General features: G+C 47.2%; 1 protein-coding gene across 1 annotated transcript in view; it reads left to right on the forward strand.

The window, feature by feature from the left end:
- Positions 1-16,807, forward strand: part of MAP2K6 (mitogen-activated protein kinase kinase 6) — a 53,986-nt gene extending 37,179 nt beyond the window's left edge. The window contains exons 11-12 of the mRNA XM_074847021.1: positions 1,627-1,672; positions 5,134-16,807. Coding sequence (XP_074703122.1) covers positions 1,627-1,672; positions 5,134-5,211 — 124 coding nt within the window. The 3' untranslated portion in view covers positions 5,212-16,807. The remainder of the gene's footprint in view (positions 1-1,626; positions 1,673-5,133) is intronic.
- Positions 16,808-18,202: the final 1,395 nt, after the last annotated feature.

Below are 18,202 nucleotides of genomic sequence, written 5' to 3' on the forward strand. Positions count from 1 at the left end.
CTGCTGGCTCACTACTTGTTATTGCAAAGTTGTCTGTTTGTGCCAGGCAGGCTGTTGTTCCCCACTGAATATTTTGCTTTTGCAAGCATGGTGTCTTGCAGCTATAGCTGTGGGCTGATTTAGGAGTAAGATACCCACCGCTGTTCATGATGGTTGCAGTGAGAAGAGTGACCCTGCTGAGCAGCACTCGTGCCTTGAAAGCTCATGCTTTGGGGAGCACATAGCAGTTCTCCCTTTGCAGATCCTATCCTCCAGGATCACTGAAGATCCCTCAACACCAGTGGAGTGGCATGGAGTCGTAAAAGTGTGCTTTGGCTCCAGATTGCACTAGTTTTGTGTTGTTGGAGCCTGAGAATTTTTTCTGCCACCGAACCAGGTCACATGAACTCAGTGTATTGAGACTGGCCTGATTTAGGCCTATCGCAAACTCAAGAGGTTGCAGAGAGAATCACACCATCTGCTGCCTGGGCTAGCAATATGACCTCCTGTGGTCACTGCAGAAAAGTTCCTGGGATGTCTGAGTCAGGATCAGATCCAAATATGGCTCTTCATTCCTGAAGATTTACATTGATTTCAGTAACTTGTCACCAGATTTCGTGGTATTAGTAACCTGGGAACAAGGTTTTTGTTTGTAGAGGGTCTAAATTAAGAGGATTATAGCCAAATTCTGCTTCTGGACACACCTAATCTTCAAATTCACCTTAGCATCTCGGCTTGGGCTGCTTCTGAGCTCAGAGGATGTGACACATCCCATACCTTCAGTTCGGCAATATTGGCACGTATCGTTACTAGGTTCCTCTGTTCATTCACAACATGACACTAAACATGAGCCCACTACACACAGCAAGCAGGAAATATCTATTCAGTGTGTGTCCTCTGCTTCCTCTGGGCTCCGGCAAATCCCAGCAGAGGAGCGACTTATCATTGCCGAGGTTCTCACTTTTGTTTTGCTCAGTGTGACACCTTTTCCCCGCCACCGACGTGTACGTGTGTGAAGATCTTTTCAAGTTGCTCCAAGTGTCTTTCCCCTAAATACACTGTCAGGAAGTGAGTAGAGATTACGTCCTGTCTTTTAAAAGCTATTTTCTGCTGGAGGGAAACCAAAATAACTTCCAGCTACAAGCCTCCAGAGCCATCTGTTGTAGGAGAGGAGAAAAAAAAAAGGATGTCCCATGTAACCGTCCCTGCTGATAACAGCATGGTGGTAAACAAATAGTTGTACACGTGCTTTGGAGCCACTTGGTCACCACTCCCAGTCAGAGGTTGGAGGCTGTATCCATTCTCTTTGTTGCTGGCCTACTGGATTGTACACAAAAACCCAATTGTACCTGGCCCCCAGCAACAAGCAATGTCTTGACTGGTAGATATGGTGTCTCTGGATCTCTTGTTTGAGCTTGAGCTCACTGCACTTGTGTGTACCCAGCACTGTGTACCCTGCGGGGCCTGTATGCAGGCTGTGTTGGCTGTAGGTGTCCTCAAGGCCTAAGCTGTTTGCTCAACGTATGGATGAGTAGTTAAACTTACTCTACCAGGACTTGAAACCTTGCTTTTGTCATGGTATAATTTTATGGCCTTGCGTACAGAGTGTAACTTTAAATTTTTTTCCTCTTTTTTTTTTCATTAAAGCTTGAAGAAGAATTCCAAAGAACGGCCAACATACCCAGAGCTTATGGTGAGTGTGCCTGCATTGAGCAGTGTATTGGTTCAGAGCTGAGATGGATTACAATGAGATGCTGAGGACAGGGTTTCCCATTGTGACTGGTGATTTGGGATACTTGGCATCTCTATTTTCATAACAGATGTGAGAATCATGGCCCTTCAGGGTCTTGGGAGGGTGACCGCGAATCAGAGATGCTCTTTGAAATGTCGTTCAGGTGCTATTCCACTCAGATCAAGGGAGAAAAATATGTAAAAGCAGTTAACAAATTTGCTAAGGGACAAGAATGAGGCTGTGAAGAATCAGTTAGCAAGGATAAAATCCTCTTCTTGGGTTTGTGTGATGGCTTCAGACACCTAAGTGAAATGGATGCACCACAGATGCTCCGCGTGGGCTGCAGGAGCTGAGTGGCCTGCTAGGCTTTGCTGTCATGGTGCCTTGGAGAGGGGGCTTTTTGGGCAGAGTAGTTCCTGGATGTTAGGGACAGAGATGAGTCTGTGACTAATAATTCCGGTTATTGAATTTCATCTGCTGCTTAGAGACTGTTTGCTGTGAGCATGTCTAGAACAGAGGAGTAACTAAGGAAGAAAATGCTGATAAAGGCTTATGACAGGGGAAATGCAAGGCAGTGCAGGGCTTTGAGGTCAGATGCACTTAACTGCTGATGAACTCCCCGCGGTGCAGACACTGGTGTATGCTCAGCCAGAGCTCTGGGCTGGAGCTGGCAAGAGCAGGGTCTGTGGTGAGATTTTTCTGCTAGGGCTCCACAGCTTCATGGCCTCTGTCTCTCCTGACTTTCTGGTATTGATCCTGCTGCTCCTAACAGCATAAGCACCCATAAGCATCTAGTCCCTTTTTCACTCTCACCTGATTCAGTTTGCTAAAGGCAGGAAGGTGCCTAACTTTGTTATTTCTGAAGATCCTGACCCAAATGCTTGCCTGTCCCTACATGCCCACCCCTGCCCGGTGCCACTGACAAGATCTTCTGGGTTAAGGGTGGGAACAGCTGCAGAATTTCCTCAGGCATTGGTGTCTCCCGCCCCATAACTTGTAGGACACGGGTTATGCCATGCAGGGGGTCAGCCTCACTGCTACCTCACGCAGTCTGCTCGGAGGTGTTGGGACCTCTGGGGTGTGAAGGTGCCGGGGTTTAGGGTGCTCTCTAGCTGCAGGACATGCTGAAAATCCATGTACCTTTTGAACGTGAATTGTAAGCAATGAATAATTCCTGTGGCATTTCTTGCTGGGCCCTGTAATGGAATTAGACTATATATAGATCTGATTTACACACAGTTTGCCCAAATACTGGTTTCAAACAAAGGGAGGCCTGAGGTTTATGGCTTTTTTTTTTTCCTTTTTTTTTTTTTTTTATTATTATTGAATAAATACATATATATTTTAAGCGAATTTCTGAAGTTTGCCAAATGGCCTTTTATCAAAAAGGTTCACCGGAGCAGCTCCGTCTGTTGCAGCATTAATACCCATTGGCAAGTGAGCGCATTTCTATTGAATTAGGTTCTTGGATCACCTCTCCAGAGTATCTCAATGCTGTGGTATTTTATGGCTGACATGAATGTTGTGAGGTCCTGTGGTTGAGGGTTGCTGTTTTGTTGGGGTTTTTTTCTCCCTCCTCTCTCTCTTATGGCATTAAGTTGCGGTACTGGATTGGACTTGTCATTTAGACCAAGACTGCTCCCTTGCTTTCCTGTGGAATTGAGGTTTCTCATGGAAAATATGACTCTGTGCTATCTTGAGCATCAGGAAAACTGATACGGATGCTTAATTTCATTTTAAAACCCACTTCCCCAGGTGAAGTGGAGCATGAAACTACTGCAGGACTGGTGGTCTGTGCATTGCATGGAGCACATCCCACCTGGCATGGGGTGTTTTTTGCTATAACCAGACTCAGACGTTGCAAAGGGGTTGGGTTCACTGTGAGATGGGGCTGGAGGCCACCGCTGCCACCCATGTCACGCTTGCGGGTGCTTCCAGGCTGCGGTAGCTCTGCTTTGGGTGCGACTTAGCTGGGATGTGAAAGCAGTGGCATCGTGCTGGGATAATAACACAGCAGGCCATTTGGGCCCTCTGTCTGAGAGTTATTCAGGACACTTCGATTCCCGTGACTGTCTGACCCAGGGAGACCTTAAATTATGTCTGGATCCTTGCCTCAACCCATTTCAGCTCTGTTTCCCACATAATTGAGCTTCCTTTTCCTTGCTGGTGTGTCTTTGGGCCGCTTCCCTGGTGCTCAGAGCTGCCTCTTTTTATTCACTGGGTAACTTGCTGCTCAAGCCCACCTTGGAAAGTCTCTTTTCTTTGCTCTTCTTCTCCCTCCACTTGGCCACTGCCATAAATGATCATTGAAATAGCCAACGCTCAGGGACTGAGGTGAAGGTCAGCTTTGAGAAACCCTGGAAACCCCAAATTGTCTTCAAAAATCTGTCTTGAAATGAGAGGGTCAGGAATCAAACCGAGCTCCCCCAGCTTGCGTCTGGGAAGCACAACAGCATTTTCCACAGAGTGGAGGTCACCTGTGAGCCCTGCAGGGCCCTGGCTGCCTTCTGGTTCTCACTGACACCCTCCATACAAATAAATACAATTACTTGCTGAGACAGTGGGTGTCAAACAGTGTTTTGGTGATTTCAGTTGGAAGTTGGCTGATCTCAGCTATGTGTTGCAGCCCCCGGTAGCAAATTGAATCACTGGTGCTAGTGGAGAGGGGCTTTGCTGTTGCTGTCGGGGGGCATTTAGTTGTGTTTTTTTCTCCTTACACATATTTTTCCGTTTGTGCTGAAATGTAGGCAAGATTTTCTGGCAGGATGTCTTCCCATGTTGGTCACGATTAAGTAGTTAAACATACAGCTGCGGATGGCTTTCCAGCCGGGATGGCTTTCCTCTTTGCGGTGGTTAGGGGTAAAGTAGCCATCTCCTGCTGCGAGTATGAGCAATTGCAGGGAAGAAATGAGACTCAAAAGTCACCAGAGGGTAAATACACAGATAGAGCAGGAAGCTGAGGGAAAACCCGCTGCAGTCAGCCTTCCTGCAAGGTTTTCCTTGCTCCCGTTGGAGCTGGTGCGCGGTGGGGTGGGTAACCACCGTCTCAGGAGGAGCACGTCTCCTCCCGGGGCACCGCAGAGCTGCGAGCCAGCGTGTGCCAGAGGGCACGGCGTGCTAGAGATGGAGGTGGTGTTTTTTAAAACTTTCCCTTGGTTTGAGAGCAGCCCAGCTCAGCCGTCCCAGCCAGGGCAGGGTTTAGAGGGAATCCAAGGGGGGAGCACAAATCTGTAGCCTTCATGAAGTGGCCCTCGGGCTCCATGGCTTGACTCAGCTGCAAAACGTGGAAGGCCCAATATTGTGATGCTAGTGACAAAATCTTTTTCACTGAAGTCTTGAAGACTGTCTGAAAAGATTGTAAGTTTGGTCCTCGGCGTCATGAATAATAAATTTTTCTATTTTTTCTTTCTTTTCTTTCCCAGCAACATCCTTTCTTCACCCTGCACGAATCCAAAGAGACAGACGTCGCCTCTTTTGTCAAACTCATCCTGGGAGACTGAGAACTGGACTTGTAAATGAATTGCCCTTCTGTGGACTGGTGGGTGCAGGGGAGGGGCGCGTGGCAGGACTTGTCATGAAAGCACCAACAGAAAGTCGCCGTGTTTTGTTTTGTTTTGTTTTTATTCTGGGAAACCCCCGCCTCGCCGAAGTTTTTAAAAGGGTTTTTTGGTATCCATAGTGACATAGAACGAGCTGGTTAGTGAAATGAATTTTAATAAGGTTGGTAACCTTAAAACAGAAGCAAAACAAAAAAAAATTTAAAAGAGTGATTTTTACATATTTAATGACAGTCAAAGTCCCCCTTCCTAACTTTCTCCTTATCCCCCTTCCCTTCCCCCTGAACCAGAATTTGCTTTGTCATGGTAATAGGTGCTATGGTAGTCATGAAGTTGTATGTAGATTTATATTTTGTCCCTTCCATTATTTTAATATTTATGTTAAGTGCTTGATGGAATAGATTTCTGTTTTATATGAGGATGAATGCGTGGTGACGATGATGATGCTAAATGAAGCCACAGCAAGCAATAGTTGTAGGGCTTTGCTGGGGTAAAGGTGTCAAAGGTAAAGAGAAAGAAGAGAAGAAGTGTCTGTGTTGTGGAAAATATTTAATGTGCATCGTTAAAAGAATTTATAAACAAGGATCTCAGCTCAGCTACTCGAGCTGCTTTTGCAGCGTGCGAGGCAGCATCACTGTAAGGGAGGGAGGCCCCAGCGTCCCGCGAGGTCGCCTCTTCTCCGGACACCACGCTCCGAGCCTGGCCGGCGCATCCCGGCCAGCCTGCCGCCTGCAGTGCACTGCCAGCCACCTGCCCGGGGACAGCCCCTGCCCTACATCCCACCAACTTACTCTGCTATGTCAGATGGGTCTGGAGTGGGAAGATATTGCTGGGATAGTGTCTGGGACGAAAGCCCCAGAGGGAAGTAGATTGTCGGATAAAGTTGCACAAAGATCAGGAGGAGGCTGCAGTGGTCAGTCCCCACCTGCCCGCGAGCCCAGCAGCGTTGCAGTGCCTGGGGCTGCCTTGGGCTGGGGATGAGCTGCTTTGGGCCTAAAAGGGAGTTCCTCTCTCCTTCTCCAGATGAGAAAGGGTGACAGTATGCATAGCACAACATCTGTGAAAAATGGGCTATCTCAGCGCGAGTTTCCAGGGCTGTCGGCACTGCATCGGCAGCGATCCCTCTGTGCTTGCCCACAGACCTTGGGAGTGCTAGCGAGCTCCCCTGGAGCCCGTGCCGGCCTGCGGTTTGGGCTGTGTCCAGCTCTGGTCGGGATGCTGAAGGCAGCCAGGAGTGCTGGGCTCCGGCATGGGCTGCAGGTGTCCCCCACGAGAGCTGCAGCCTGGGAAACCACGCAGGGAAACCACAGCCCACCCCTACCAGGAGCTCGTTGCTGTTGGCCAGGTCCTCAGAGAAAAGCTGCTAGCCAAGGGCAGGAGCACGGGGAGTGCCGGGATGGGAGGGATAGATGACAGATCACGCTGCTTTTAGGTAACACGGCTGCTGTCTAGAGAAAGGGGGGACCGTGCACTGCAAGGTGTTGCTGAGTCTGGAGCAAGGCCACCGGCTCCAGATTGACGCTGGTTTGACTGAGCCAGACCCGCATAGCTGCCTTGCCCAGCTATGAGGTCCTTTGCCTTTGCCCATGGTTCCTTCCCCCGGCCCTGCGAAGGGGAGTGCCTCTGCGTGCAGCTGCGCCGGAGCGTGCACGCGTGGCTCGTGCCCTTCCACACACTCCCCTTCCTCATCCATTGCTTCGGCGCAGACTCTCGGAGTCCAATCCCAGCTGGCAGCGTGCCTTGCTCTGCCATAGTGAAGTTGCGTGGGATGTGATTCAGCCTGGGATCCAGCCCTTTCTCTCCCAGTTTAGTGGCTCATCTCTGTTGGTGCAGGTTGTGCTTCTGGCCTAGTGTGAGCAGCTGTTGGGGACGCGATCCCTCGGAAGGGCTGCTGGGGAGGGCAGTATTTAGAGCAGGGGTTCCCAAATGGTGGTACCTCTTGTGCTAGTGACACGCCGACCAGTTTGAAGAGGTGCCCATAGACACCACCAGTGCCTGGGCTGCCACTGTCACTGCCACAGCCGTGGCTGGCAGTGCCCGCAGAGGTGGCTGTGAACCCTAAAATTGTTCAGCTCTGCCCTGGGGCCAGCACCGAAGGAGGTAGAGGAGCATTGCTCGTGGGGATTTATCGATCCTTGTGCCCCTCAGCTGCAGAGCAGGGTGGCTTGAGGAGGGCTCACAGGAATCGGGGAGCAGGGGTTTCCTTGCTGCGAAGGGCTCACGGGTTGTGCAGACTTTGGGGAAGAGGTTCCCCTTCCTCAGCCGCGTTTCATGAGCCTGCCTGGCCCTCGGTGACGATAAGCTCCATATTCTGCTTTGTATTGAGGGGAACCTTTCAGGTTACATTTTGTTGCGGATGAAACACAAGGATGTTTTACTTCGCAGTGTAATTTTAAGAGGCCTCGCATGGCTCATAATCTGCCCTCTCATATTCCACAGTGTGTGTGTGTGTGTATGTGTGTGTTTTCTCTCTCTCACTTTCTCAGAGTCACAGAGCTGGTTTGATTGATTGTCCTCAGCTGCAGCTAAAAGTCCAGCCAGCCAGTTTATAGAGTTGGTTCCAGCATCAATTCTCGCTTTGAAAAACATGACATTTAAAACCACTTGGTTTTCCTACATATGGATCTGATGCTTTTGTTAAAGACTGTTTTTGCCGCTTTTCTCCTGGAATATAAGTCTCATTTGGACACCGCATCTCCTTGACCTCAGAGCACCTTTATTTCAGTGCCATTGTAATTGACAGGTTGAATTTATGAGATACTGTCAAAGTTCAGTATTAATAGCAGATATTAATGTCACCAGCGTTTTCCAATAGAAAATTAATGTCAGTGTTGTCTGCAGCTAGTAACCCTCTAAAATGATTCCTACATGCCTCGACACTGCATGCTGAGTGCTTTCTTTTATGCTTTTTGCTCTTGCAGTGCTTGGGCCGTCTGATCCCTTTGTTTTAATGACATTACAATAGGACATGCAACAAATCACTTCACTTCCCTCCTGATTCTCCATGACTTTGTTCCTTTAAAAGTCATTTGTGTCAGCCCAGAGTAAGTGTGAATCCGTATGACCAGTGTGAATGAAAAGAGTGATCCGAGTGATCACCACTGAGGAAGGTACGTACAGCAGGAGAGAAGTGCAGAAGCTGTCTGTCTGTCTCTGCATCCCTTGTGGCACATGTGGACGCAAAGGTTGGCCTGACCCAGGATTTTCTTAGAGAGAAGCCTGAGCTGGTGGCCTCAGTGCAGGGAGGAGGGCCAGGGACTCCTGTGTGCTTAAAAGCTCTGAAAACATGCTGGGCTACAAGATGAAAATCAGACTCTTTTCTATTTCGTTTGATTGAAATCTCTGTGAAGATGAAAAGCCTTTGGTCAGTGCTCAGAACTTTGCTTGGCTCTAACATGAACACAGGGTTGCCTAGGACAGGCATGATTTCAGGGGCATTAAGCCTTTCCCAACAACCATGCCCCCTGAACAGCCAATGTGTTGAGGCTTAAAGCTTCTTCAAAAAGCTTTTTGTTTTCAGACAGCACGGGACTGTGGGCAATGTGTTAGATTGTCTTGAACTGGGATTTTTAAACTGCAGAAGAAGCAGGTCTCATGCCATAAACCTGAAACAAACCAAAGCCACACCAGGGAGCAGAGAGGAGAGAAAAGCTGCTCAGAGCTCAGCACTGAGCTGTGACCTGGACCAGCTGCGTGAATTAATTCCAGCACAGTTAGCCATTTGCAAAGCAGGGAGGGCCCCTCCGCTCTGCCACAGGCAGTGGTTATTGGGCTGCGTGAAAGATGCACAGCCCAATCCTGTGGCAGGCAGCAGGGGACCACTGGGGCATGATGTTCATTCTCTTTTTTCCTCCACCGTGCAGCTCTTGATGTTCCTGCAACCTCCTGGACACTTGAGGCCTTGCCATCGCTAGAGCTCTTGAAGTGTCACTGACAGGAAAGCTCTTTTCTGGGTCCCCAAGAGTCCCCTGGTCCCTTAAACCTGAAAGAGGAGTTGGAGGGCATTTGCTGGTTACTGTTTTGGAATGTCAGGTTCGTGCTGCTGCAGTGGGTGAAATGTCCATCTTTGCTGGAGTTTTTCCAGGTGTACAAAACTTCACACAGGTATCTATGTACTGTATTTCTGCATTTTTCCTGACTTTTGTCATGTTTACTGATGAGGAAGGAGGCATTTCTACCTCGTTAAAGAGGTGGGAACACCATTTCTGGAGGTAGCTGGCCTCCCCTGTGTGATGGAGGAGGCAGCTGGTGGGTCACTACTCAGCAAAAGCTCTAAGAAAAGATAGGCAGTTGAGCTCCCAGTTCTTCAGCGGGTGTAGAGGACTGTGGCCGTGTGCGTGGTGGGTCAGGGCTAGCTGCGCCTTGTCTTGGTGGGAGGGGGCTGCCAGGCCTTTGCCCATGCAGCGGAGCAGTGCCTGGTGCTGAGGGTAGAGACACTGGCATGCCCAGCCTGAGCTGGGATTTCTCTGTGCTTGCTGCAAGCTAAGTATGTACCTGAACACTTCCCTTCTTTCCTAGACATTTTGGAAGAGGAAATCCTGCTCGGTCAATGCAGCATTGCTTTAGTGGCTGGTCTGATGTAGTTCAGACAAGGTTTCCACCAGCTCCCTTGTTTAATAGACCTCCTTTTTATTAAAAACAAAACCCAAACTCCTCTCTTGGAAAATCCAGCCAAGATGCTCTTTTTTTTCTCTCTTCCATCTTGTTCCTCTTAGAGGAACTCTGGGAGCCTGTCTTGGTGCTTTCACTCTTCCACATGCCAAAGATTGCTACATCCCTCTTAGTTACGCTCCTGCCAAACCAGATCTTATAGTCTTGCCTCAAAAATCATCCACTTCCCTGCTCCTTGGGGTTCCTTTTGTTGCTGTTGCTTTTTCATTGAATTTCCTCATGTTTATTGACATGTCTATTGTTGAGCTTCCTGGACACATGCAGCTCTCTTTTTCGGATACAGAAAAAGACAAATAGTTGCCTTCACTGGTCTGCCCCTGCTGTTGGGGAAATACTGCTAGTGATACGATTCCTACAGATGGGGATGGGTCTCATTTAGAGCTAGGGTCATGCAGGGTGTAAACTGGCATCGCTCCATTGGCTTGGCTGGAATAAGGCCAGTTTTGTCCAGCTGAGAATCTGTCCTTAATGTCTAAACAGTTATTACACACTAATAAAGATTAATGATTGTAAATCCCCACGGATTATACATAAAATGGCAAGTTTTACTCATTAATCTTTATTGCCATATTATAGCTGTTTATGTTAGAGGAGTCGTCTCTCTCTGTTCTGAACATGCACTATGGAGGTGGGGGTTGAGCGTGGGGGAGATGAAGGGTGGACAAAACGGACCAGATGTCCACATGTTTTACAGTCTGTGTCCTCCCCCCAAGTTGGTTGTTTCCTTGAAAGCCGTTAACCAGCAGCAAAGGATGTATCACAGAGCTTTGTCTGCTTCGCTGGCCTCTGGCTGAGCTATAAAATCCAGATTGTTTCTGGTGAGAAGGGATCAGATCTCCTAATTAATATTTCAGCTCAGCCTTTACTGGAGCAGATGGATAATATGAAATTTGACGTGCGCTCTGGCAGACCAGAGCTCTGCAGTGCAGCGAGATTCGCTCTCCTGGACGTGGCTGGAAGAGATGCTTTCTGTGCAGTAGGCAGCTGTGTTGCAGGTTGAAAGGACGCTGCTCCTTCATGTAACCCCACACCATAAAAGCAGTTGATTTTGTTAATAAAGAGGGCCAGAAAAAGCTCAGGTGAACCTCAGCTTTTATGTGTTTGCAGATGGGTATATCCACAGGTAGGAGGTGGTGGTGCCAGTGGTCTGGACACAAAGGTTCACAGGCTGTATAAATGAAGAGGACTCTAAAGAGAGTGTAGTAAACTGTAAGGGTGGTTTTAATGGCACAGGGACAAAATGAGTCCTCTGACAGGCAGCTGGTGTCAGTCCACTCTGCCAAGGAAGTCTGGAGTTGATGGGGAAGGCTGGAGCAGAAAGACAGGGATATATAGCCTGGCTAGAGCAGCCTGTCTCCCCGTTCTCTTGCCATGTACTCCTTCAGGCCCAGATTTGTAGGTAATGGGTTTGCTGACAAGTCCCAGATTGCCACTGCATCCCCACTTCCAGCAAGAGAAACAAAATCTAAAACCCAAAAGACACCCACAGGGAAAAACTGCAGGCGAGCTGATGCTTGTTGCCTGCTGCGTGGCCTCGTGCATTGCTGCTTCCCGGGCCGAGCTCATCAGTGAGATGCAGAGGTCTGACTTAAACGATGGGGAGAGCATGGGAGAGGCCTCTGTAGCTGAGAAAAAGGAAGGTAAACATTTTAAGGTGGTCTCTAACTAGCCTAATGGTGGAAGTATCTAATTTACAGGCCACAGGGATAAATGAATTCTTCAGGGGCCTATGCAGCCGGTAGTGCCGTTCCACTGGGAACAATTTTGGCTGCATGACGTTTATTACACGGCTTCCTTTAGTGCACTCCTGGGTTGCTAGAAAGCTCTTCGCCTCCATCGACACCTTATGTCTCAGTCACCTTTACGTTTTCTATTTTACTGTCTGGGATTTTACTAGCAGCCTTTTTTCTAGGCGGTTGGTCAGGGTGAAGGCAAGGGAAAGGGGCCTCCAGCGAGCTCTCCGCAGAGCGCTTTGGGAGAGGACGGAGCTGCCTGTTTGTTATCCAGTGCCTGCCTGACGGGAAACTGCGGGCAGAGGCTTGCTACCCTGCAGGTATCTAGCTGAAGCGAGAGCTTCTTCTTTCATGCTTTGCTGCCGTTGCATTAAAAATCCCTTTCTGGAAGTGGAGCAGCTCTGGAGTTGCATCAGCCTTGCTCCAAGGCAACTCGCCCTTGCCGGCAGCCAGGCTGCAGGACGGGCTGTGTTTCCTTCCTCGAAAGGCTCTTGATTTTCTCTAAATGATGGGGCAAAAGTCCAGCGGCTGCGAGGTGCCACGAGGATAGGCTGGGAAAAGCTTGGAAGCATCTTAAACGCTCTGGAAATAGAGATAGAAATCTGCAAAGATCAGACATCTTTTGGCAATTTCCAAAGCTATGTGGTTTTAGCCAGACCTGAAAACCCTTCCTAGAAGTGTGTTTCAGGGTATTTTGATGTTACTTTTGCTTTTGGGCCTAGCTAAATCCAGGAAACTCAGAACAGTGTAATTTTTAAATAAAGAGTAGACACACCCCAAGTATTACTGAACTGATCAGGAGAGTTTCTCTTTGGTTTCTCTTACAGGAATAATTCAGGCCAGCTCAGGATTTATCCTGATTCAGCCTGGTTTTGCCCCAGATAATTATTCTTTCTGAGAAAATAAGAGATCAGACCATGGACTTTCCAAAACACCATGACCTGTCACACAGGGGTACGCACCAAACTGCGCCAGAAGGGGGATGGAGATAAGTGCTACAGTAAAGGTGGCCAGTGTCTGATGACTGGAAGGAGCAGTCTGGCAGCAAGCATGCCCATGGCCTCCAAAAACATGGGTAGATACAGTTTCCCCAGGGGTTGTGTGATGGAAGTATCAGGGCCTGCCACGTCTTGGTTTTTTTCCCTCTAGTAAAGAACATCCAGCCATCTCAGAGCGTCCAGGAACAATATCTGAACGCCTTTGGTATTTCTCAGCTCAACTACATGTTGATTTTGAGGACAGATACTGTGAAAAGTCAGCAAGGGCCAGGTGTCCTTGATTTACGCAGCCAGAGTGAAGAGATGTAGATTAAGTGCCTCGTAAGAGCCAAAAAGGTGTGTTTAAAGATAAATTACAGTCTCTGTCATAGCTGTTAAGTCAGGATCAAATTTTCACATGTACAGGTGCAGCTGCAGAGCTCTCCGTCCACATTCAGCCTGGATTTAGTCATGAGTCATGCATAAATCTCTCACAGCATGGACCGTGCCATTTGGTGGGCTTCTGGCAGATTGGGGCTCTACAGGCAGAAAAAAAGCCTGGTTCAGAATACGGTATCGCCAAAACCAGGATTTGGCTCCAAACATTTCCTATATAATCTAGGTATGAAGTGAATTTCCAGAGCTCTGCCACCGTTTTTCCTCCGTAATTGTGAATCGAGTGGCTTGTGCTTGGTGACAGCTGTCACTGTGCCAGCGGGGCTGCTGGAAATAGTCACAACATACAAAATAGTTGGAATTTTGCATTTATTTTTTAATAGCAGTACATTGGGGGGAAGCTGCTAAATGTAGTTCATTGCAAACTGGAAATGTGTTGGAGTAAAACTTGTCATTTCTCATAGAAAAAAAACCAACTGTCTAAAAATGTCCAAAATCTTCAATTTAAGGAATTACAGTTTTATTGGCAAAGGTCCATGTTTAGCATCAAAATATATGAAATTTCTAGAGTTTCTGTCTTAAGGTGTGAAATCTGCTTTTTCTTGAGATGGTGGTAAATCTGTAACAAGGATATTTCTACATACTTCCAGCTAGGAAAAACAAAAAAAGATATGAGCACAATGGAAAAGCAACCACTTCCCAGTGGTCTGCTGGTATTGAAGAGGGCGCAGGCAAAGCACCTGTTTTGAACGTGTTAGAAAAGAGAAGGCTTTCCAACCTGCTGTAATGCAAGTCCTTATTTTACTTTACTTTTAGGATTTTTTTTTTACAGTAACATCATTTGTTTTATAACTGTGAAAATCTCTGCTTTTCATTACATGTGGAAGGCTGATTATTCCTTCTCATGTTCTTATTATTTATTATTTATCCATTTCTGGTACTATCCAAGATGTGCTAAGTTATCTCCCAGCCTGCCCTCCAGCCATATGGAATCACTGTAGTATCTCCTAACAGCTGGGATGGCGAATGGCAGTAGATGACTAATTATTATTTTAAATTATTTTTATAGCAAGTTAGATTTTCTTTTAGTGACCTGGTTTGCTCTAAAATTAGGGATGGGGATAAGGAATCTTTTTTTAAAAAACTGCATTTTTCAATTTTTCTTCAAACATCTTGGAGGCTTCTGAATAAACCTACTCATTCTTGGTTTTAATAGGAAAAAATGCACCAGTTGGGTTGTAATTGTTCCTTCCAGAGGGGTTTGACTAGCATCAGGGTTCAGTTTAACTGGTAGAAATGCTCTGTGTCACAACATCATTAACCAAAAGTGCACTGGAATTCTGAGAAAACAATGATTTTCCACCTGAAAAATAAAATCTGGTTTCTGATGAACTTGGTTTGTCCAAGTCTCATGCCAGGCTTTTCTGTATCATATTTGCATGGAGTTTTCCTTTAGCCCTCGAGCCGGTGAGACTCGGGGTTGCCAGGATTGCTTCGAAGCAGGCCTGAGGGCCACCCAGGCACCCTCTGGCCAAATGTCTGCTCCGGGTATGGGGGACACGAGTCCTACAGAAATGATGCAGCAACTAATGAACGGCTGCTTCTTGCTCTTAAGAGATGTTGAGCTGAAATCCCATAGCATGACCTGTGTGAGACAAGCAGGACTGGGGGCTCAAAAGCATCAGCTTTTTGTTCTTTTTATAACCTTTCTCCTCTTTGCAAAGGTGCCTTGCTGCTCTACTGCATCAGAAGTCTCCCCAGCCTTCCTGATAAAGAATGCTGTGGTGCATCTGTTTTCAAACAGCTTGCATTGGTTTTCTGGTTTGTTTTTTCTTCCCCCTATGTATAAGAAATGTTGGGTAGCAGAATGTGGAATTCATTAGAAGTTCATAAAGCAGGGACCTCAGAAGGATGTGGGTATAAATGCTTTTCAGGCATCTGAGGTGAACTTTAAATGGAGCTTTGGCCCTCATTTGCTTTCTGCTTTTCAAAAAACATTTATGAGAAAGTGGAGCTGTCAAAGCCGTGCATGAACTTTGCCTTCTTGCAAATAACTTGTCTCAAAGTAAATTGTCAAAATGCACAAGAAACTTGTCTCAAAGTAAATCCAGTAGCTCTACAAAGCTGGAAACGCATGTGCATTAGAGCGTGTGTATGAGTGTGTGTGTGCGCGCACATGTTGTGCTTGGGTGGGCGGAGTGAGTAAGTCTACCATTTTGGAGATTTAAAAAACACAATGCAAGTGTTTTTAAAAAAGGCAATGTAAAATATTTATTTCTTGGCAAAAGTACATCAGACCACATCTCCCATCCTTCTTTTAATTGCTTCATGTTTGTTTTTGTTGTCTAAGTCTTTGCTGGCCCATTTCCTCTGCAGTGCTCGTTGCTACTTAGCAGCCCGTAACCTCACACAACCCCTCTCGCAGCGAGGGAGCGCGTGGCACAGGGCAGCACGCAGGAGCACAGGCTCTGCGGCTCATCAGCAAAAGCACTGGTGTTCACACCAGTGGGAGGAACCAAAAAGGCAGGACAATGAAATATGAGCGATTTTCGATTTTGAGCTTTGTTGAGGAAACTCCGTCCTCGTGAGAATCGAAGCTGCCCACATCCTAACGCAAGACCCCGAATCATAGCTTTGGGGGAGGGTGGATTGGTCCAGAGATAGCAGACTTTGGGAAAGACTCTCCCTGCCTTGGCCAGTCTTGTGAGTGCGTACTAGTGGTATATTTAAAAGAAATGAGGTGCTGTCATCCTTGTGAGATGACACCCAGATTCTTGCCAGTGCAGGTTAAGGTCCCGTTGGGCTTTGCCCAGGGTTTGTGGCAGGGCAGAGCCAGTGGCCAGGAGGCAGTGCCGCCCCGTGCCATGATGAACCATCGCTCCGAGCTCCTATCCGTGTCTGCAGCCAGGTGAGATTTCATCAGCCAGATATTGCGAAGTTCACAGGGTCCTCCCTGCGCTCCGGAGGACTTGTGTGTTTGCCTGGCTGTCACCCGTACGGCTTCACATCTGCTCCCTCTGAAACACTTAACCTGTGTTGTCTTCATTCATCTCAAGGCCGCTCCTCATACTATAAAGATGATAAGTAGTAGGAGACTGACAGTAGGACCATGTGCGTAACGTTAGATCGGCTTTTATTTAATGTTGTTGTTGTTTTAATGAGATGCTTTTAGGATCCGTGTTGTACTGGATTAAGGATATTGGTGGAACAATTGAACTGGTATTCTTTAACCCCGACTGCCCCAGATCCTTTCCCTCCACCCTCTTCATTTAAAAAAAAATCAGATTGGGAGAATATATTTAACTTGAAACAAAAACCCAAACCTTGCTGATGGAATAAGTTAATCTTCTTTATTACGCTTTGATTTTATTTCTCAGGATATCCAAAGGTTTTTCACTGCTGCTGAGAGAAGGGGTCAGTACACCTTTTTGAAACTTCAACCACTGTAACCGTTTTCCAGATGTGTGTGTGTGTGCATGTGTGTGTGCGTGTGTGTGTGTGTGTGTGTGTTAAACTCAGCACTGTGTGTGCGTGTGTTCTGCTGAATATTGTGTGCATCTATGAAATGCTTCAAACAACTGCCTGGAAGTCAAAACCAACCACCTCTTTCCAGTCATATGTTTGCCGTGACTTTTCATAACCACACTTGAACTAGTGGTCTTGGATTAAATATTCAAAGAGCAGGGCATCTTTATAGCAATGGTATGTCAGTCAAATTAAGAAAAATGTACACAAAAATAAATAAATGAGATTTAAAAGTAATGTGCTGTCAGTCTACCTGTATTTACCCAGTGGAAGTACTACCAGTTGTTGGGGACACGCTTCGTACTGCTTTTGCTGTTCATATGGAAGGTTTTTAAGGCTCATTTTACCGTAACAGCTTATTGTACATTACGGAATGCTCAGGAATGCTCAAGCTGCTCTACAGAAATAATTGTCAGTCCTTCTGCCGTTGGGTTTTCTTTCTGTGCTTAGGCTAGCGTGGCTGGCGAGCGCAGACACATCCACATCCCGTCCAGCCCACATCAAAGGCGCGAGCCCCGGCTCCCACTGCGGCTCTGGCAGGGCACTGGTGTGACGAGAGGGGCCGGCTTCCTGCCCCCCCCACCCAAAAAAAGCAACTTTCCAGGGTGGATGGGGGGGTTCAAGGGGCTGCAAGTGGACACAGGCTCCGCGTGGGGCCAGGCTGACACCAAGATGTGCTGTTGGGGTGGGAAGCGCAGCGGCTCTCAGCACCTTCACCGTTGTGGCCGGAGCGAGCGGTGGGGTTTGAGCAGCTCTCGGCCCCTGCGCTCACAGGCTGGAAAACAGACGTGGTGCTGGATTGCACAGCCAGCCCCATCATCACTATCTGCAATTAATCCCTGCATTTCTTTAAAGGGTAACTATCAGGCTGTGCATTTGTCATGATGCGAAGCTGATTTTCACCCTTAATTTATTAAGCTAAGTCAAACAGCATTTTGTTTGAGTAAAGCATGCTGGTCTGGGTCATACTGGAACACGAATCGCTATTTCCCTCTTTCTCATGTAAATAAAATTATGCTTCCATTTATATTGGAATTGCCGAAAACAATATATCAGCTCCCTCTGCTGATCCTGCAGTCCCAGTTAAGGCGAAAGCACTAGTTGCAGAGCTGATGCGCTAAGGAACGAACTAAACAAAAATAGCCCAGTTAATATAATAACCTTTAAGGGCACAGGAAAGGAATCGATGTTTATCGCAGAGAAGAAAGCGCAGCGGCCGGGGCTGAATGCTTTCAGATTGCACGGGGAATGTTACCCGGCGTTGGTGATGGGAATGCCGGTGATACGGAGATTGCCATAAAAATGTCTGAAGAGAAGAGTTGCAAGAGGCACATAACCATTTCTGGGAATCCTAAGCAAAACAGCTGCCGAAGTTTTATCTGCACTGTGGTATGTGTGTGTGTATGTGTGTTCTGTTTAAGGGAAGAAATTAAGAGCCATACTTTTATTTTATCAAATCAAATTACCCTTGTATGTTCAGAATATTTATGCATCAGTACTTTTTTTTTATTAGAGCTTTATCTCACTGTAATCAATTCCAAATACAAAACTATTTTTATCGCTGAAATGCAGCAGTAATTTATAAGATGTAGACGGAACGCACACGAGATGCCAAAAGCAATTTTATGGAGC

The sequence above is a fragment of the Strix aluco genome, chromosome 21 (assembly GCF_031877795.1).
Source record: "Strix aluco isolate bStrAlu1 chromosome 21, bStrAlu1.hap1, whole genome shotgun sequence".
Lineage (NCBI taxonomy): Eukaryota > Metazoa > Chordata > Aves > Strigiformes > Strigidae > Strix > Strix aluco.